Source organism: Pimephales promelas, chromosome 6 (genome assembly GCF_988280905.1).
Source record: "Pimephales promelas chromosome 6, fPimPro1.hap1.1, whole genome shotgun sequence".
NCBI classification, from domain to species: domain Eukaryota; kingdom Metazoa; phylum Chordata; class Actinopteri; order Cypriniformes; family Leuciscidae; genus Pimephales; species Pimephales promelas.
This window is the reverse complement of record NC_142774.1, coordinates 7,640,728-7,663,116: the sequence shown is the minus strand read 5'-3', so window position 1 is coordinate 7,663,116 and position 22,389 is coordinate 7,640,728. Positions and strand designations below refer to the sequence as shown.

General features: G+C 39.4%; 1 protein-coding gene and 1 long non-coding RNA gene across 3 annotated transcripts in view; both read right to left on the bottom strand.

Moving 5' to 3' along the window:
* Positions 1-1,838: 1,838 nt before the first annotated feature.
* LOC148978491 (uncharacterized) lies at positions 1,839-2,971 on the bottom strand. Of its 2 annotated transcripts, none has more exons than XR_016168813.1 (5): positions 2,827-2,971; positions 2,644-2,691; positions 2,329-2,465; positions 2,188-2,214; positions 1,839-2,084 (listed from the first exon to the last, which is right to left on the bottom strand). It is a non-coding gene; the product is annotated as an uncharacterized LOC148978491 (long non-coding RNA). The 2 variants fall into 2 exon arrangements; XR_016168814.1 differs by having other exon boundaries at positions 2,644-2,688; positions 2,827-2,899.
* A 1,710-nt stretch (positions 2,972-4,681) lies between these two features.
* The window catches only part of gja8b (gap junction protein alpha 8 paralog b), a 36,461-nt gene continuing 18,753 nt past the window's right edge, over positions 4,682-22,389 (bottom strand). Inside the window, exons 2-4 of the mRNA XM_089132046.1 lie at positions 16,522-16,723; positions 14,544-14,735; positions 4,682-8,750 (exon numbers count right to left, since the gene is read on the bottom strand). Coding sequence (XP_088988172.1) covers positions 7,566-8,735 — 1,170 coding nt within the window. The 5' untranslated portion in view covers positions 8,736-8,750; positions 14,544-14,735; positions 16,522-16,723 and the 3' untranslated portion in view covers positions 4,682-7,565. The remainder of the gene's footprint in view (positions 8,751-14,543; positions 14,736-16,521; positions 16,724-22,389) is intronic.

Genomic DNA, 22,389 nt, shown 5'->3' with positions numbered 1-22,389 from the left:
TGATGGGAAGTCCGGTTCTTTTCTGCGAACCGGTTCTTTCGGACAGTTCGTTTTAATGAACCGGTTCAAAAAAACGGTTCACCAGTTCTTTTACGTCATCACGTAATGACGTCAATTCTATCATCCCGGCGGATAAAAATACTTAAAATTAAAGGCATTTGTAATCATAACTTCAGTTAAATAATAGTACACATCGTCATAATCATCTTGGATAAGTTTCTTACATTTACATTTTGAAAACAGACCCTGCTGAAGCTAGGCGATGTGCTAACGCGGATGTTTTATATGATTTAAATATATAAAATGCATAAATGGTCTTCATCATTTTATTTGTTATTAAATAAACTTACATTTCGCCGATTCGCCCTCTCATTTAAGTCCTGGGTTCACCCGTACTACTGCGTGCTCGTATATCAGCACAGGATCAGCCGGCCGAAAGAAAGTTCTGTTCAGTGCTATCACGCATGCGCATTGCGCAGTATCTCCAGCTCATCGGTTCTCCGAACGTGTCCGAAAGAAACAGTTCTCGGTTCTGTACTAGCACAAGAACTGCAACAACCTCTTCGGCGGTCACTCGAGACGAGTATGACTGTCCTCTCCGTTGGGTCACCTTATTTGTGGATCCTCAGGTGGCTGTAGAGGCCAATCCTTGATCCACAGATTCTACTGCAGTGTTGGCATTGAAAGGTTGAGGTGTTGTGTTGTGGTTGAGCCTTTCTCTGTTTGTCCTTGCGGTGCTTCCGCTTTGCATCTGCGGCGCAGCGAAGTTCTGTTTCGTGGTGTGCTGCACCTTCAAGCACTGCCTTTCTCCAATATGACCTGTTAAATGCTAGATTCTCCCAGTCGCCAGATGTGATGTTAAACTTTTTTAGGTTGGTCTTAATATTGTCCTTAAAGCGTTTCTTTGGCCCACCAGGGGCTCGCTGTCCTTCCTTTAGCTGGGAGTACAGGATCGGCTCGAGAACCATAGCATAGGCCTGTGTTTGCTGAGCTGAAACCTGAATATACAGACGACAAAACTAAAAAATCGATGCATGTCTGTCTCCAATATAGCCTTCTGTAGCCTATACAGTATCATGTTTATAATGTGTTAACATAACGAATTAAACATGTATGTTTAATTTCTTATGTTAACACATTATAAACATTTACTAAGCAGTGCACCATTAAAACCTTGGCAAGAGTTTACATCAAATATTTATATTGTTACATAGAAATTAAATGAGCTGTTCCTGAAAATATTATTTTAGTATAATTATAAATGTTTAGTTTGAGAGTTTTAGAATCCAATCATTGTTTCCAATCGTTAAAATAATACAGTGATAATACAGTAATTATGTGATAAACATGTTTCCAAAATGTTTTATTTTGTTACACTTACTGATGTTCAACTAAAGACTTGGAAACATACATTTCGTCCCTGAAAAAAATGCACGCATGCTCAGCTCATCAACTCATCAGTTCTCAATATGTCGCATGTGTCCTAAAGAAACAGTCGGTTCTGCACTGGTTATCCGACCGCTGTACGTTCGGTAGTACACGCATGCGCAGTATCAGCTGCTCGTGCTCATCACTTCTCTCAGCACCAACATATGTCTCCGTTGAGTGAACTTTTTGAGTTACTGGAATAAAATGTACTTCTGGATATTGGTTTATTTCGATTCGGAGGGACTGTCAGGCATGTCTGAAAGTGAGTAACTTTAGTAACTTGTGGTTTAGCGCTGACGCGAACTGTTTCGAACGATTCAGTCCGATTTAGTGTACTGGTTCGACCGGTTCACTAAAAAGAACCGGTTCAAAAGAACGATTCGTTCACGAACCGGCCATCACTAATTGTTATGACAAATGAAAACAAAACAATACTGAACTTCATTTCAGTTGCCTTGCTAGATAACTTAAGAGTTTTGGCAGTGTTTGCAATTATAACTCACTATAATGCATTAAGACATTTCTATACTTTCATTTAACTCTGAATTGATGGGTTTCCTCTGTGGTGAGTGACCCATAATCAACTCATAGTAAACTGAGTTGACCCTCTCTTTATAACTTTTGTGATTTTCTCGTATTCTCTTCTTTTCAGAGACCTAAAAATAAAGACAAAGCACAATTGAATGACAATTGGCATAGACAGATACTATATAGTTAAAGTTTCACACGACGGAGGAGGTGTGAATTCCTGATTCATACCTCGTTAGAGACCTCAGCCTCTGTGACCTTTTAGAATCAGACAACAACCAATTAATAATCAATCTCATCGTTTGTCTAGATATCAATGCATTGCGGTCTTTGCATTTGCCACAGTTATAAGTGAATATAAAAATATTTCACCTCATTTTGTCGAGTTTTCCATGAACACAAGAAGCAGATAATGAATACCAGAAGGAAAACAAAACACCAGATCACTGACAACACGACCACTGTTGAAAGGCTGGCTATCTTCGAAAAACTGAAAGATTGCGAATTATCTACAAAATAATAGTAAAAATTAGACCTCTTTTAATGTCTGCTTTGAGTTTTTAAAACCAGTATTACTTTTCCTCGTGAAACTAATTTCATTCCATGCCGTTTCATAACAACACCGAAAAATTATAATTTCAAAATTAAAGTCATTTAATTTTCAGAGTGAACGCAGGCTCAACTCACCATTAACAGAAGAACTATTATGGGAACCCATTGTTATCCATTCATCTGCTGAATTCAAGATGGTACAACACAAAGTAACATAAGACTGGTGAAAATATAAACTCAGGTAGGCTACAGTGTTTTCCACTTATAAAGACTATGTTAAAAAAGAACGTATGTATGAAGACTGGCAGTAAAACTCACCCTGATATCGACTGGTTGATAAAGTCCTGCAGCTGCGGTGTGCGAGTAGTCTAGTATGCCGCACTGTGACCTATTCTTACATTTCCTATTAGACCTCACAAAGGAAATGCTCTTCAAAGATTCACACCCCTAGATTTCTCTGCAGAAAAACTTTAGAAATTAAGCAAACTCTCACAAAACAAGTATTGGTTAATTTTTATAGTTGAAGTGAGCATAGCAACAAGTTTAGGGGAAAGGGAGACGGGAACCGGCAAACTATCAATATAAAACGAACAATAAAGCTGCAGACCCTCACATGACTGCCGCATATAAACATAATAAAACCCCAACATTATGTCCCAGGCCTTGTTGTCACTCCTCATTTTGTCCTTCCGGAGCTTCTCCAGACTCCAGACAGTTGTGGCGCGCAGGTGACTTAACAGCGCCAATGGTGTCCGTTCCCGCGCCTGCTTGCTACAAGCATCTTCACTCTTATTAAAGGGATGGTATAATGTGTATTTCAAAAGGTGTAAAATAAGTCTTTGTTGACCCCAGAGTGTCTGTTGTGAAGTTTTAGCTGAAAATACGCCACAGATAATTTTATGAAGCACGTAAAAGTTGTCACTTTTTGAAAGTGAGCCAAAACGCACCATTTTTGTGTTTGTCCCTTTAAATGCAAATGAACTACTGCTCTCACACAGAGGGCGGAGCTTCAACAGATGACATCATTTTCGGTCATTTTACCCAAGCGTACCGCACAAGCCCTGAAAGTGAAGCTAAAGCGTCTCAATCGCCCCCCGGTGGCCGGTCCTAGTATAGGTCATAAACCCCGCCTCCCCATGTTATTCAACGGCACGTGAGACCAACTAATTGCACTTCAAATATTGTTTTTCCAAAGATGATTTCTGTCATTAACAGTAGTTTTTATCACGCTGATGTAATTTCAAGTGTTTGTTTTTAGTTAGTTATTTGATGCGGTGGTGACATCATGATTGACAGCTGTCATTGAAAGGTTCTCTGAGCAAAGCAGTCTGAAGCACCAACAGACTTTTTTTCAGGATCTTCGGAGGACTGAGGAGATTGGAGCTTTACATTTAATATCTAAACTTCTGTATTTAATTTATTTAAAAGTGCAGGAGCGTGTGCTTTCTGCGAGAGTGAGGGCGGGGTCTTGATTTCGTGGCTTTACTTCCTGTTCCTGAAAAGTGAAATCATATTCAACCATCCCTTTAATGAATCAGTTCGCCACCGCTGTATAGTTTTCATGTCCACAAAGCCATCTTTACCCATTCAAATCTTATTTGCAGATTTTTTTTTTCTTGTTCTCAAACTGTTTTGTAACGAGTTTTCCTAAAAAATAAAAGAATTCATCAAATGACCACTAGAGAGCAGCAGACGTGTTCTGAGTCTCATGGTGCAAGGAGGTAGTAGTCTTCTATGGTGCTGAATTATTACCATATTTATGCAGTTTGGATGCTTTAAATAGTAGTTTGTTTCTGATGGCTTTAAGTATTTTTATCCATGTTAAACTTGAAGGCAAATGATACCCAAGAAGTTAGCTATATCTTGCGAAAGCTTCCTTCTGGAGAGGTTCCCAATAGGGGGGAAAAGAAGAAACCATTCAATGTAGTTTATAAATAATAAAATGTTAATTATATATATAATATATATTATTGAATTACATTTATAAATTCAATTACATCAAGTGTGTGTGTGTCATTAATAGATATGAATATTGTACACAATAAAAAACAAACAGAGATAGTATGTCCTCATTTAGAGTTAAATGTGTGAGAGAGACATCTATTTAAACTTGAAATCAGTTCAGTTCAAATGAATTTTAAACACTGATATCAATAAATACTGGCAGACAGTCTTGTTGACCACACATGACCTTTTATTGGCTATATTCACAGGTTTCAACTGACAATCATTTCTGCAGAAAAGGACTACAAGTTAGTAAAAATGAATGAAATGATAAAGGCCTTCAATCAAAGTAAAATTTGCCATTGAAACTCACAGTTAAGAACCAAATCATCAATCAGAATTTCTCTCATCATCCTGAAATCTGATGTGTTCATTTATGGTGTGGCGAACTGTTGATCGCTGTCTTCTCAAATTCTGTGACTACAGCAAAATGTAGATTCAGTCCAAACTTTGCACTAATGTGTCACAGATCGTGAAAGCAAGCTTCTCTAAGAAGTAATCTTATATTAATAACAGCCCTCAATGTTTCACTGTTGTTTCCTCTCGGAAAAAGACTGTGAAGAAATGTTTAGCAGTGACAAAAAAAACAGAATAGACAAACCCATTAATGACTGCTGTTAAACATTGCTTTGTGAATAGACAATGGTGGCCTTCACATTAGTACGGGGCAAAATGATCATTCCTCTGTTTGTCAGGGGTTTTTTATACTGGTAGTCTACAATTATTTTTTATTTGACCTACAGTACTTTATCACCTTTGATGTTTCTAAACTGCATGTAGAATGCATTTGCTCATGCATCTCGTGTTTGTGCCTTTAAATAATGGTCACTGTGATTTTCCCAAGTAAGACATGTCGCTGGATCAGCATTCCCATCCGAAAATGTAGTCCTAACCCTACCCATATATCTAAAATTAGAGGGAACTAAGTGGTGAATAACACTGATGTAGAAGCACCAAAACCTGGTTGTAAGAAAGCGGCAACATTCTAATCTGAAAAAATGAAGCCTAACCGGAAGTGCGAAAAACTGCAATACATCTAAAATCCGCTAGAGGGAGGATTATCCATAGACGTCATGTTAAAATGTCCGTTTTCACAGCATAAATTCATATGTTTACAGTTTGGTCCCATGGACTTTTATTGTATTTTTGGATAGGTTCCGAGTGCCTGACAACTGTGAGGGGGGTGAATGTTTTTCTAACTCGTTAGTTTAGATCGTATTTAGATATCAAATGTATGACAAATACGGTAAATTTGATTGACAGCTGATAACGGGCTGCACCGAGTGGAATTTGACGTCTCGGCCATGAAATGACACAACACATCATACCACCTCTGTATCCTTTATGAACATTTGTATTTTGTATTTCTCGAGATTTTCCAGTATGTTGCCGCCCATACCCCCCATAAACAGCCTCAAAACTGTTCTTCAGAATGTCTATGGGTGACGTCACAGACGCTTTGTCCATATTTTTTTACAGTCTGGTTGTAAGCTAAAACATGACACAACTAAATGGGTCCCTCGGATCTGATTAGTTGATTGGAATGTTGATCCAGGGGCATGGTGTACTTGGTGAAATCACGTTTTCTTTAAAGGATATATCATCCACCGCTAAAAAGTAGCCTACAGAAAATGTGTTTTTCGGTTCTAGTTCGAGTCATTTGTTTAGGCTCTGGAAATGTTTCTCTACATGGCAACAACATAAAATAAAACAATTTTACATTCAAACCAAACTAATATGAAACCATTAGCAGGGTAAAGGAGAAAAGAAAATGCAGGTAGTTTGAACTGCTTTGAAATGCCTGTTATCATAAACACTCATTTGACATGGAATGAACCATTTTTATACATTTCAGTAAATGACTTTGGTAGAACTGTGGATGTTTTACAAACAAAGGGACAATTTATTTGGTCAGGAGTAATAATTACAATAAACTCTTACATGACCTTTTTTTTCTATATATCATCTACTAAATTCTAAGGCATAGTTTAAAACAAAAGACATGTCTCTGCCAAAAATGTTGAGTCAATAAAGGGGCGAAACACTTCTGTTCTCGCCCTTTAAAATATTATTAAATTAAATAAAGCATCATCGAGGGCAAAAGTGTGAAAATGGTGTTTCCAACAACATCATGATGTCTGTGGTGACATCATGTAATGTTGTTTTATTGTCTCTTGTTGAACAATACTTTGTGCTGATTGGGCATGATCTTTATCATCATCATCATGGTTGCCTGCGCAGAGAGACTAGAAAGAATGTGGCCAACGATATTTTCTATGGCTAATGCATTTATTATTATTATTACAGTTATTGCTAGATACACTCTGACCTACAGTTTATGAAATCAAGAGACTCATAATGTAATTTACCGAAACGAGAAACAAGTAATCGTGTTTGACGTGTATCAGCGGTGGTCATTTCTTTTAAATAAATAGTCCATATTTTGCTAATATGCCATGATTGACGACTGTGCAACGAAACTATCAGCATGTGTTTCACCTCACACATACACCTATCCATTACAGTACCATTCACATACAAATCAAAATAAGATTGATTATTTATCATCATGTGTGGTTGAAATTGCTGAGGTGAAAAGAATGATGCCCTGACAGTTTTTTCTTATCAGAATAATAACAAAACATCACATACAACATTAAGCTAATGGCTAATCCAAAAAAAATGTAAACATTAGAATCTCACCTTCAATATGTAAAATTCTGGATAGAAAATGTTATTATTAAAAAAAAACAGCACATTTCGCTAAATAAGTTCCCCCGACTCCTCCCGACGTAGCAGATCGCTAACTTTGGTTTGTTAACTGTTTGATAAAAACAGTACAAAAAATACTGCTGTATAAAAAAATGAATCAAGCTCTCAAGTTTCCTCATAAAAATTGCACAGCATTATTTTTTTTTTTTCAATTGTTTCTTCCTCAAAATAATAAGCTGGTATTATAAGTGTCGCCGCACCTCTTTTTCCCCCCTCTCACTCGTTTTTACTTTCTACGCTTTTCCCAAAACTACTGCACTTCTGATCCAGTTCTATAATATTTATACCGTCAAGTCATCTGACCTTGCCCGACTGCTGGCCTTGCTCAGGCTGCTGAGCGGTCGAGTGTCTTCTATCGTCTCACTGGCTTCCACGTCCGCTTCGACGGCCTCGTCTTCATCCCTGTGAAGAACTCCCGCCGCCGCACTCGGTCCTATCACTGTCGTCTGGGCGTAGGTGGGCAGCGTTTCATCGTACACCTTAGACATGTCTTTTTTAGGTAGGGTCGCGTCGTCCGTTTTCTCCTCGAATGGCTCGTACGGAGCCGGCAGCCGGCCGGCTTCCATCCCCACCACCTCGGTCAGGGGGAAGAAGTGCGACGTGGCTCTGTCCTCCTCCAGCAGCTTGTAGCCTTTGGCTTTCTGGATGGAGGAGGCTGCTATTGAGGGCAGGGCCTTCTCGCCCGCCCCCGGTCCCTCGACTTGCGGCCGCACCGGTTTGCGGAACACAAAGGGGATCTTTTTCAAGCCTAAATGGCTGATTTCCACAAAGTTGAGGAAAAGCGAGACACAGGCCACGGCCAACATGAAGATGATGAAAATGGTTTTCTCCGTAGGTCTTGAGACGAAGCAGTCAACCGTGTTCGGGCACGGCCAACGGCTGCACTTGTACAGCGGCAGAATTCGGAAGCCGTACAAGTAGTACTGGCCCACCACGAAGCCTACCTCGAAGAGAGTCTTGAAGATAATGTGGCAGATATAGGTCCTCAAGAGAGTGCCCTCGAGACGAAACTTCTTGCTGCCCTTTGTGCTCGTCTCCTTGGCCGTACGGACGCTTCCCTGATCGGGCGCGAGCGGCAGCCTCTCCTCGTTCATCTCTTGCTGCCTGTTGAGCTCAGCCTCCTCCCGTTCCTTGCGCTTCTCCTCCATGTGTACATGGTGGACGGCGTGGCCCACGTACACCAAAGAGGGTGTGGAAACAAAGATGATCTGGAGCACCCACAGCCGAATGTGCGAGATGGGGAATGCCTCGTCGTAGCAAACGTTCTCGCAACCCGGCTGCTGCGTGTTGCACACGTAATCCGATTGCTCGTCGCCCCACACGAACTCCGCGGCGGTGCCCAAGATGAGGATTCGGAAGATGAAGAGGACCGTGAGCCACACCCTACCGATTACCGTCGAATGCTCGTTTACTTCCTCGAGGATGTTGCCCAAGAAACTCCAGTCACCCATGGTTGACTGTCAGCACTGCGGGACAAACAAAAGAGATGTGAACGGTAGTCTTATTAGTCTACAACTCAAGTTACACTTCATGATTATAGATTATCCCAAAAGGTCATTCCACTTGCGATGGTTATTTGAACAAAAAAATCAGTATCATCTGATATTTATCTAGAATTTGACAATTCCACCCTGGTCTAACAAAACAGGCCAAATAAACCAAAACAGACCAAAAGAAAAAGACTCTACAACTGATTAAAATGCATACCTTCACACCAACAGTGCGCTATATAGACCAAACAGCAATATAGGTAAACAGTATAAAATGGGCAACTTGCCACAGTAAGAGCTCCAGAGTATGTGTGTTCCCCCTTCTCTTGGCACACTGTGGTGTGAAGTGAACTTTTTGCTCTCTGGTTCCCACCTATGGCCTCCAATCCTTGTCGCCCGAGTGAGCAGAAGTGAATGAATCCAGTCTGATGGTTGGTTTTTAGTTTGCTGCAATATTTAAGCTGGGAGCCAGACAGCCTTTATTCAGAGGGCGACGCATGGTGACGCGTAGCACAATAGGATTCACAAACACAAATGGGAACGTATGTGTCACTGGCATTGGGAAAAGGGCAATTTTAAAAGTGTAAACTTGACATGGTGCTAATTAAAGCACGATTTTGAGATTCACTTCACTGTTTCTTGAGTTTGAAATAGCTGTGCTCTATCTATCTATCTAGCGATCATCTATCTATCTCTGGTCACATTTCTCAGAAACTTTTGTTCTTTGACTTACAGGAAGTGAGCACTGAAGTGGTAAGTTGGGCTTTTCACAAAAGAAAACCATAAACATTTGTTACATGTACATTTTTACTCAGAAATGTCCAGGGTAATCTAAAATGCTGGGTTGTTTTAACCCAAATTTGGGTAAAATATGGACAAACCCAAATGTTGGGTCAAAATGTAATTAATAAATTTACAGTTGAAAGTGAAAGTTGAAGTTGGGTTAAAATTAAATTACATTTTTAACCCAACATTTGGGTTTGTCCATATTTGACCCAAAATTGGGTTAAAACAACCCAGCATTTTTTAGAGTGTATGCTAAATGCTGAAAACCAGAAAGTTTGTTTCATCACAGTGATCGATTTGTTATTTTTTGAAGGCATATAATAGCATAAAAGCTAGCAACAGGCTAGTTCGGAAAATAAATAGCAACTTTTCCAAAATACCAATCCCAATCAAGCAAACATTTAAACATGCGAGTTTATGATATATGGTTGATAACACTACTTAATAAAGAGAAATTCGTTTTATTTATATATTTTGTATCTCCTGTGACATCATACTGCATCGGGGAATGGCTAAAACGACACCATGTTATCATGAAACCTATGGTTAACTCATGAAATGGGATATGCACTTGGATTAAAAAAATGTAGACATGTCACTTTAATACAGTAGGTTAAGCAACAATGTACACATACTTCTTGACTCAAACATATCAAGTTTAATTAGTCAGAACCACAACCAATAATCCCTCTCTAGACAATGCTTTAGCCCATGTGGACCACTTTTTATCCAACTGGAATGTGCTCTAGAAATGACATCATGGACTAAGCATTGCCATTGGCTGAAACTAAAGAATGATGTTCAGTGGGTGGGTTATGTGAATGTTTGGAGGGCGGGGCCATGTATGCAAAAATGTTTTCCTATTAAACACAACTTACTCCTCGGCAATAAAACAAGTACGTGTTAAAAAAATGTATCGGTATTATACAAAGTCCTGGATACCGACCCTGTCGCATTTACTATAGAATGAAATGGCAGATCACCAGAGGAAACTATGAAGAATCTGAGATTGAAGGATCTAAGATTGAGAACTGAGGTTCTCCACTTACTAGGTTGATTGCACCATGATTTTTCAAGATGCCATGTGTTGAAGGTTGGGCAAACAAATATAAGTACCTGGGAATTTTCCCTATTTCTGCTACTACATAAGACCATCTCAAGCCTTAGCTGCTTTAAGCTGGTCTTCAGCTGGTTTGCAATCTAGTCTCCCAGTCTGGCAAGTGCCCTTTCAAACCAGCAAAACCAGGCTTGGAGTAAAGCAAAGACCAGCATCTAATGACAACTTTGGCAACTGATGTAGCCTGACAATAAATACATGTATTCTATCCTAACCTAACCTTTGCATGTACTTGTCTAAAGTCAACTCTTGCACAGAGTTTCCAACACAAGTAGTTCAACACCATCGGCATAGAGTATGCAAAAAGTTGGAGCAAACAGTCCTCATGTTAGCCTGACCCTGGAGCCTTCATTTAAAGGTGCTACTTGTTGATATTGCTGGCGCTGGAAGCCTAAGCCAGCAGCATAGTGGTGAATGGGTGTTGGGATTTCAAACAAAGGCATGATGTCATTATGAAGTCCGCTGTGTCTATTAAACGTGCGCATTGAGGCATGATCCCAGATTGTGCGAATGAAGCAGGCCCCAGGCTATGGCTAGGCATTGGACATTCCCTCAAACAAAGTTATCTTACAGGGATCTGCCTACATGCTGTGTTACACCACGTTTCCTGCTCCTGAGGGACGATTTCGCTGACTGCCATAAAACTACGTAGGATACAGTGAAAGTGTAGCATTAGCATAGCATTAACCATTAGCAAGGGAAAAGGCTGGGAGCAACGTACTGTATGCTCTCGATCTCAGTACACGAAAACTGTATCTGTTGGATAACTAAGGCAAGTTGAGTGCGACAGTGTAGGTTTACTTAAAACGATTGACCCTTCTTTTCACTTGCACAGTTCTGAATTACTACAAAAACTATTGCTTTTCCAGCCGTAGTCATTATGTTTTATCTAAGAACCAACTTGCGCTAATGCTGGTCTGTGCGTGTTATTGTTGGTCTAGCTCAGTGGTGTCCAAACCTGCTTCTGGAGTCCTCCAACTCTAATTATGTCTGCTACAGACTGTGTGATTTCGGCAATTCTATAAGATCATTACAAATCACATAGTACGATCCAGAGGCGGACAGAGTACACAGCTTTATTACTTGAGTAAAAGTACAGATACCCCTTGCTAAATTTTACTCAAGTTCAAGTAAGTACTACAAGTACTACAGTCAGATGTCTACTGAAGTACTTGTTTTTAAAAGTACTTGAGTATCAAGAGTACATTTTCTAAATATTGCATTACTACTGCCACAGTGCTTACATTTATGAACAGAAACGTCCTACATGGAGTTATGAAAAAAATGTTAATGTCAATACCTTGGAGAATGTAAAAGGAATTGAAAATAATCAAGTCATTTTCATCTTTTTACCATGTTGCTTTATTTAACATTTAAGAAAATTCAGAAAATGTATAAATAGTCTGGCGAGGTGGGGCCACGGGTCTGCACATTCCCGGGATGGACCTGCTGTGTCTCCATCCATTGTTTCGTCCATGGTTTGGTCTCTTTTCTAAATCTGACCATTGAGTTGACTTTGGCGGAAAGCTGAAGGTGATTGCTGATAGGCTGTCCCAATCAGTGGCGCCTGCACAATCCAATCACGTTTGAGAGGGAAACGTTTGAGATTTTTCTTTTTTCCACTTTTTCAATTTTTTTTTAGAAGTAGTAATGGGTACTCACGATTGTGGATAGAAATGTAGTGGAGTACAAGATTTCCCCCTCAAATGTACTTGAGTAAAGTCATGAGTATAGAAGAATAAAACGTCATCAGCATGCGATGATGGTAAACAAATAGAGCAAGATTAATCACATTTTGGCAATTGTTGTTTGTTGGTGCAATGAAAAAAGAGGAGAATATGTATGCGGTCATGGCCATTCCAATATTGCAAATGGAGCTTGAGTCAAGTAGTTTTAGTGCCATGTTACGTTGATCAATACGCCATTTCATGTTGCATTTTTATTGGCTAGTCAGTAAACGTAGGTCGTTGAAGCAAACACATTGATCATGCTAAATTTCTGACACTGTCAGGAAATTATCGCAGGTTATCCTTGGTCACAAACACCGTGACAACTTAGGACTACTGCTTAGGAGCCACGACCCCGGAAATCGGTCATCTTTCATCCGGTTATCTTACGACTCATTTGAAGCAGATTGGAGCTAAAGTGTGCAGGACGTTGGCCCACCAGGAGCAGGATTGGACACCCCTGGACTAGCTGGTGGGCGTACAACCCATTCACTTCATCTTTTTGTTAATGGTGGTTGACCAATGAAGTCTTGCTTGTTAAGTTAGTTTAGAAGCCTTAAAAATCAGTTCATTGCATCCCATTCTGGATCCCATCAACATATACTGGTCTTGTACACTATAGATGTACTGTACCTCATCGGGTTACGTCTTTGTGAGCAATATTATTAACACAATGTACCAAATTTATTTGGTTTTTAAATATTGCTTCAGACTCCCAGAGAACTCCAGCATGGTTTGACAGTGGTGCCTATCCTCTTGTTCTTCTGTGGTAATCCCCATTAATCCCTATTCCAGCGCCAACTATTTGATGGATCCAATGTGGGTCTCTCTTCTCTGTTCTTTGTGCATACCAGAGATACCAGCAACAATAAGGAGGATTTACCTGATTCAGTTCACTTCCATTCCACACGGGAGACTGTAGAGTGAATGAAGCCTCGTTGTAAACTTGCAGCGCAGAATTATCTAATTATTTCATCATATCTCTGTATGCCGCTTTCTAGAGTAAAACCAACACATTCCCATCCCAAGGCGTCATCTAACTGACGCTTTTAACCATACCTCAACATCCAGCATTTTAGGGTCCACTTTAACGCCAGTTAGATGAGGATCCTAGGGCGTCATCCAACTGACGGTTTACCTTTAGCGTCAGGTAGGTTTAGGTCTGGGTAGGGATAGGATTAGATAGCGTCATCTAACCGACGTTAAAGGGTACCCTAAAACGTTGGATGTTGACGTATGGTCAAAAGCGTCAGTTAGATGACGTCTTGGGATGAGAACGGGCTGGTAAAACAACTGTTTGGAATACAATGGGGGATAATCTTGGCATGCCTCTAACTATTTGGTTTGGTTGGCTCATTGTTAGAGTTGACAAACTTCCAGTTAATTAAGATTATCTGGAGATTTATTATTGGACCTTTACTGGGACACTGTCCAGTCTTCCAGTCTAAACATCCATAAGTGTTACCTCCAAGACCCGGAATGTACCGGAAGACAAGGTGTCCACATACATAGGGTTTAAAATAGTTATTTTCCTGGAAGTATGGTAACAAACAACTATCTAACCACACCCGGACCAAGAGTCCCAGCTTTCTATGGCCTTAAATGCATCACATACGATAGTGAATAGGCAGGAGAAAGGGTGGAGAAAAGGTGATCAATTGTTCTGTCCAATCTGTAAGGAAATGGATACGTGTGTACACGCTGGTTAGGGTACAGCAAGAGGAAAGAAATGCCTATGGCAATACAATAGAAAGACGGAAGGTAGAGTCACAAAGAGACGCTAAAAGACAGAGTCTAATGGACTTAAAAAGTGTACAACATGGATTTTCTAAGGAGGTTAAAAAGGGGAAATCATCTTGACAATCAACCTGGCCATCAATTAAAAGTTCATGGAGTTCTTATCTAGCGCTTTTTTCTTCATGTTTCACCTAAAGTTGGTATGGAATGAAAATTCACAGCATCTATCAATGTTTTTTTTTTCATTGACCTCTTCGGTCATCATCACCCGGTCACTCAAACTGTCTGCAATGCATTGTTGTTAATGCATGGCTCAGGCAATAGCTAGAATTGTCCTGGATTATCCTGAGTCATTGACAATTTAATCTAGTTCATTTGGAAATCTACAGGAACTCTACTAACCAAATAAATGCATGCAACTGTCATTGGCATGTAGGAAGGTCTGGTTGTCTTTCTCTCAGCCAGGATTCTGTCAGGATGTGGTCAGAGCGGTCTCTAACACCAGGTCGTAAAGGGTCCACTCTCTCTCAGGCGATAACCCTGATGCACAGGGTGTCTTTATCACTTGCTAGCATTCTGCAACTTTGCGGCTCCCTATAAAAAGAGATAGAGGTGATTTTAACATCGTGATTAGTTTCACACCCACATGTATGTGCAAAAAACGGCACTTGAACAATTTAAACATATTTCTAGCATAATTTCCTGTCTTAGCTGCAATTTTCACAGCTTCATTGCTGTTTTAGCTGACTACAAAGACATGATCTGTTTTCATTTTTCATGCAAGAAAAACAGCACTTTTTTTTTTAAATGCTCACTCAAGTTACACTTAAGCCACATAAAAAAACCAACACATTCTCATACTTTGGCGTCATATAGGTGACGCCGTATGACATTTCGTCTAAATACTACGCACATGTCACCCTTTAGCGTCAATATAACACGCACTGTTATGGATAGGTTTAGGTAGTGATGGGCAGATCGAGGCTTTGTGAAGCACTGAAACAGTTGAAGCAAATGTGCCATATTGTTTCAAGGCTTCGAATCAATCAAACACCCGTCTCCATGGCGACACCTAGTGGTTTCTTATAGATTTTTATCCAAAAATATTAATTCTCTGCTGTTCTTACTATTAATCTGTATATATATATATATATATATATAAAGTACACCTAATGAAACAATTAGAAGCTTCATTTAGCCGTATATAGTCACATAATGTGGGTGTTTTGAATAACGCTTCGGATCAGTGTTTCGAATCATCTCGCAAAGCTTCAGGACGTCTGTTTCGCGTATGGTCGCTATTCGCTGACGTATGGTCTCATATTGACGCTTAAAGGATGCCAGCCACCTTTAAGACACCTTGGGTTCTGCTTGTTAAATTGACACTAAAGGGTGACATGTGCGTAGTATTTCGACGAATGTCATGGCGTCACCTAAATGACGCCAAAGGATGAGAACGGGCTCAAAAAAACATATCATTGCAATAAATAAACAATTTACTTAAAAGAATAAACAAGATATTTATTTAAAAGAAATGTAGCACAAGTACACTTTCAAAGCAAAACACTCACAAAACAAATAGATGATATTAGACGTACTTTATTTTTTTGGATACTTCCTTCCTTCATTATTCACACATCTGATAAAAATAGCTTAGTTAGTTCTGAGAAAAGCTTCTGCATTTTTTTTTTTTTTTTTGCAGATGTCTGCTTAATATATTTTTTTAACCTCTGCCTCCCGTAATCTTAAAGCTGAGTCTGAATGTCAGTTTTGAAAGGAGTCTATGTTATCAGCACAACCATTGTGATGAATTCGAATTTCGATAAAGATTTTTGCTGAGTGTGTAAAGCTGCCTTCTTTTCTCCATTGTTTCCAAAGGGTGAACAAGAAAATGAGCTTTGACACCAGAACACAAGAGGAGACGGAGACAGACACCAAGAGGTTGTTCTGCTTTTTTTGTCTATGTAGAAAAAAGCCAGCAATATCACTTTGAACGTTGCCAATGTTTTGTTTAGCTTTTGAGAATGTTTGCAGAGGCCTTTTGCGTAATAATCCATTCGTAACAATAAAGGTCAATATGAGTGACAGAAGCATACAAGCAATAAATAAAGGAAAAGTTTGTCTTTTCATGCACGATCATCAGCTGGATTAACGCTGTCTAGGTGGGTAAAATGTGAGGGGTCAGGGCAGGTCACCATCCTTACAATGGTCCATGCAATGATTTCCAAAGGTTGAAATACAATTGACATGACTTAAAATGCCATTGTCTTCCTAAGTTTATGAATATATGAGGTGTAACTAGAGCTGATTAAACCCACTGCAGACCTTTAGCTGTTTGAGCAATATATGGTCCATATTATCATTTTTACCCCTCACTGACCTTGTTTCAGACTTGGTTTAGGCACATGGATAATTCTCTTCACATGATCCTGTGGCTGGGCTAAATGAAGAGAAAGGCATTTTATCTCTGCCCGCATATCCAGGGCTGATGAGAGAATGCCGTGGGTCTCGGTGGTGTTGATGACAACTTCAAGTGCCACAGTCACACTTTCCCTTGAGTGATTCCTGCACCCAGAGCAGCTCTATTAGGGAACACAGGCAACATTGGTGTGTATTTTTAGTTGTGTTTATAAAGGCAAGCCTCACTCATTCTAGATTAAAACCGTTTTAATGCAATCATGCAATGCACCACAGCGACTGGGAAACAAGCCATCTTAGAATAGCAAAGATGTTAAAGGAGTAGTTCACTTTAAAAAAAAAACTTTTGCTGATAATTTACTCACCCACATGTCATCCAAGATGTCCACGTCTTTCTTTCTTCAGTCGAAAAGAAATTAAGGTTTTTGATGAAAACATTCCAGGATTTTTTCCATGCATATAATGAACTTCAATGGGGTCCAAATGAGAGTTTCAGTTCAGCTTCGATTTCAGGCGATGAATAAGGGTCTTCTCAAGCGAAACGATCGCTCATTTAAAATAAATAATAACAAAGTTTAAGTTTTAGATGCTCAAATGCTTGCCTTGCTCTGTTCTGTGATGCGCGTTCGTGACTCTCCTGTTCGAACTTGTTTATCAAAATGAACTAATCTTTTTTTGTGTGTCATTTGGTTCATTCAACGAACGAAATGAACGAGTTGACCCGAGAAAAGATTCGTTCATTTTGATGAACGAGTTCGAATAGGAGAGTCACGAGCGTGAACTGAAATCGTTTAAAGCCCTTTGAATAGTTTGTAGTTTGCACTTAAAGTGTCTTTTGGACCTTGAACCGTTTGGTTCCCATTGAAGTCCATTATATGGAGAAAATCCTGGAATGTTTTCATCAAAAACCTTAATTTCTTTTCAACTAAAGAAAGAAAGACATAGACATCTTGGATGACATGGGGGTGAGTAAATTATCAGCAAAACCTTTTGTGCGCAAAAACAAACATAAAATATAGCTGCGAGCAGCGATGGCGGGCCCAAGCCGGTGGCACCGCAACCCCGGTTCCTTTAGTTACCTAAAGGCACCCGGGTGGCGGTGCCGAAGGCTTTGGCCCTTTCATGATTAAATGTTAAAACGGCTTGCCATACTCTGTCATTTCGACTAGTCAAAATTATGTTACAGATATCTTAAATGATAATACAAACTATCCAAAATGTAATTACGAATAGACAGAAAGACGTTGTTGATATCTACAATGTTAATTCCGGATAGGCAAACTTAGCTTTTAAATGTTAAAAGGGCTTGCCATACAGGGATGTAGGCTCAGAGAGAGGCTCACCATATTCAAACCAAAATATCTGACTTCCTCTTGGTCCGAGCTAATGACTATGTAATAGAAAGTTGTCCGGCTTGAGGAGTAAAATGTATATACCGATTTTTGTAACTGTAGATAAAACTAACAACCCCACTTTTGTCAAAAGGTGGCGCTATTTAGTCCTTGCACCATGCCCGTTTCTGAAACTTTGCACGTCTACTGGCTAATAAATGTGATGTATCTGTTGAGTTTCAAGCAATTTCAATTTCAATTTGACTGTTGAAAAGAAGTGCGCCGATTAGATACTCAGGATCGGTATCGGCTCTGACACTGCCATCTTTGACGAGGCTGATTCAAATTCTATATTGTGCATATACTATTCTATGTAAGGCACAAAGGCACAAAAACTTTCTAAAGTACCATAAAGTTTTTGTGTACTGTATTATAAGTGTTCTGAAGCTATTATGTGATATAGAAATTAATATTTAAGTCATTAAATTCAAGAACACGTAAACTTTTCCCTCTCTGCGCCTGTCAGTCATTCTCCATTCAGCATTCAAACAGCACGTCGCATTCGGTTACAGTCAATGATGAAACGATCTTCAAGATGATTCAATGTTAATCCTATTATACTGGGTCTTTAAGATAAAGGTCTAAAGGTCTATATTTTCGAATGAAGAAACTTTTTCTTGCTGGACTTTATTGCTGTAACTTAATCGTGTTACTTTCTACCGGGTGTCAGACGCTGTCGGTTAGATCACAACACTAGAGTCAGAGCACTATAATTGTTCTTCACGCACACAGTAACTGAAATTTAAAACCTTTAAAAGAAAAGGCTCAATAAACTATTGCATAGATATATAATGTATAATACACTGTTCATAAATATGTATTTCCTTTGTGCTTTGAACTTTTCAATACGGACTCAATGCGCTGTAACTTCATGTGGCTTCAAGCACATCATTCTCCGCTCGGGATGCACATAAGTGCTTTGTGCTGCACCGTATTAGAGCCGTAATATCATAATGCAGTGACGTAATGACAGATTATTAATTGCCTTTCAATTATATGTTGCTGCGTCATTAAACATCTGTCCTATGCATTTCAAACATTTATAGCAGCCATGGCTATATCTTTTTATGATTTTTGTTATCTTGTTTTTCATGAATGTATTTTTTAAAAATAAGAGCAATGTGTATTATCTATTATTAATATAGTTTATAATAGCATTTTTGTCATAGATTATGACAAAGTAATCATATGATCCACCAGCGAGGAACCAGCAGAACAGAGTGAACATTCTTTCTGTTTAGTTCAATCCTACTTAATAGGAATTTATTTAAAATGCTCGCTCTACTCCACACCATTAATGTCTTGTGCGGACATCCGTATTTTGACTTTCGGTTTTAAGTAAGCGATTTAAAAGCTCCCAAGTCCCAGCGGAGTCACACGTTGATTAACCGGTGGGAATATACACAATAGGCTTACCTGATATTGAACACAAGAGGGCAGTATAGCACTACGTATGACTCAGATTATTATTTTTTTCTGAATTTTACAACAATTCTGGCTGTTTTTGAACGTAAACATAATTCTTAAATGAAAAAAGGGAAAAACTGGGGAAGTTATAATATTTGTATAATTTAATTTAGAAACAAATGATGTATAATTACATTTTTAGAAGATATGAGGCTTTTAGTTTTTTCACATTACTTTAATCTTTTGCCATAGTTGCACATGTCTACTGGCTAATAAATGTGATGTATCTGTTGAGTTTCAAGCAATTTCAAGCATGCTAAGAGTCCCAAAAGCATCAAAAAAGAATGTTAAAGTTTGTTTCGTTGCCACGGCAACAGTATCAAAGATATCAAAAATTCATTCACAGGTCTACATCTGCCGTGTATTTACATTATACAGATGAAGTTTGAAGCAAATCGGTTAAAAATAAGAGAGTGATTTCAAAGCATTTTGAAAGTGACACACTTCCTGCTGCCAGTTGGTGGCGCTATAACTTTGACTCACAATAGTCACATCCATGTGATCGGTCTCTTACAGCGAAAACACTGCTGAAGTTTCATCAAGATCAGTTAATGTATGCTGAAGTTATAACACACATCCTGTTTCATGTTTCTCGCCATGATTTCGTTTCCTCGCCACGGCCAAACCGTTCGAGGTATCAAAAATCCTGTGGCACTTTTTCATCCTTAATGTCTTGACTTCACGCTGATCGAGTTTCGTCGAATTTGGTTCAGTGCTCTAGGAGCAATAATTTAAATTCCATTGCATGTGTTTTAAACACAACCCTAAATAGCCGACTTCCTGTTGGGCTGGGGTAAAAAGTAAGAGTGTGAAGTATATATGAAACGATGAGATCTATATGTGTACCAAGTTTCATATTATTACATGCAAGTGTGTTTGATTTATGGACCAAATTTTCAGACCAAGTTTATTGACCAAGTTAATCTGATTAATAAACTAATTATATAAAACTATTGTCAATTCACTACAATTAAACTAGTTATATGCCTTTACTTATAAAAAATAAAAATAAAAACTTATTTAAAAAATACCAGGCTTGAGAAATGTATTTTCTTTATGCAGGTCATACACACAGCAGTGAAATGGTTAAGCCCCCTCCCCCTGCACACACACACACACACACACAGACAGCCAGCCAGTCAGTCAGCCAGCCAGCCAAAGACACAGAGACACAGACACATGTAGGCTCAGAGTGGCCATATTCAAACAAAAATATCTGACTTTCTGTGGGTCCTAGCTAATAAGTGTCAATTAGAAAGTTGTCCGGCTCGAGGAGTACAATATACATACCAATTTTTGTAACTCTAGTTAAAACTAACAACCCCACTTTTGTCAAAAGGTGGCGCTACTGAGCCCTCACCACGCCCGTTTCTGAAACTTTGCACATGTCTACTGGCTAATAAATGTGATGTGTCTGTCGAGTTTCATGCATTTTGAAGCATGCTAAGGGTCTCAAAAGCATCCAAAAAGCATCCTAAAAGAAGGGTAAAGTTTGATGCGTCGCCACGGCAACAGTTTCAAAGATATTAAGAATCCATTCACAGGTCTACATCTGCCGTATGTTTACATTATACATATGAAGTTTGAAGCAAATCGGGTAAAAATAAAAGGGTGATATCAAAGCATTTTGAAAGTGACACACTTCCTGCTGCCAGTTGGTGGCGCTATAACTTTGACTCACAATAGTCACATCCATGTGATCGTCCTCTTACAGCGAACACACTGCTGAAGTTTCATCAAGATCAGTTAATGTATGCTGAAGTTATAACACACTTCCTGTTTCACGTTTCTCGCCATGATTTCGTTTCCTCGCCATGGACAAACCGTTCGAGATATAAAAAATCCCCTCGCAAACTTTCATCCTCAATGTCTTGACTTCCCGCTGACAGAGTTTCGTCGAATTTGGATCAAAGCTCTAGGAGGAGTATATGACATTCCATTGCGAGCGTTTTACAAACAAACCTCAATAGCCGACTTCCTGTAGGGCTGGGGTAAAAAGTAAAAGCGCGAGGTATAGATGAAACTATGAGATCAACATGTGCACAGAGTTTCATATTATTACATACAAACGTGTTTGAGTTATGGACCAAGTGTTCGTACCCCGTTCCAGGGGGCGCTGACGAGCCGCCCTGCCACGCCCGGGTACCAGCTTCAGCCCGGCTCTGATGGCCGCGGGTTCTGACCCATGTGCAAAGTTTCAAGAGTTTTCGAGCACGTTAAGGGCCCCAAAAATGCCCAAAAGGTTACAAAATAATAAATATAGCTGCGAGCAGCGATGGCGGGCCCAAGCCGGTGGCACCGCAACCCCGGTTCCTTTAGTTACCTAAAGGCACCCGGGTAGCGGTGCCGAAGGCTTTGGCCCTTTTATGATTAAATGTTAAAACGGCTTGCCATACTCTGTCATTTCGACTAGTCACAATTATGTTACAGATGTCTTAAATGATAATACAAACTATCCAAAATGTAATTACGAATAGACAGAAAGACGTTGTTGATATCTACAATGTTAATTCCGGACAGGCAAACTTAGCTTTTAAATGTTAAAAGGGCTTGCCATACAGGGACGTAGGCTCAGAGAGAGGCTCACCATATTCAAACCAAAATATCTGACTTCCTCTTGGTCCGAGCTAATGACTATGTATTAGAAAGTTGTCCGGCTTGAGGAGTACAATGTATATACCGATTTTTGTAACTGTAGATAAAACTAACAACCCCACTTTTGTCAAAAGGTGGCGCTATTTAGTCCTTGCACATTGCCCGTTTCTGAAACTTTGCACGTCTACTGGCTAATAAATGTGATGTATCTGTTGAGTTTCAAGCAATTTCAATTTCAATTTGACTGTTGAAAAGAAGTGCGCCGATTAGATACTCAGGATCGGTATCGGCTCTGACACTGCCATCTTTGACGAGGCTGATTCAAATTCTATATTGTGCATATACTATTCTGTTAGGCACAAAGGCACAAAAACTTT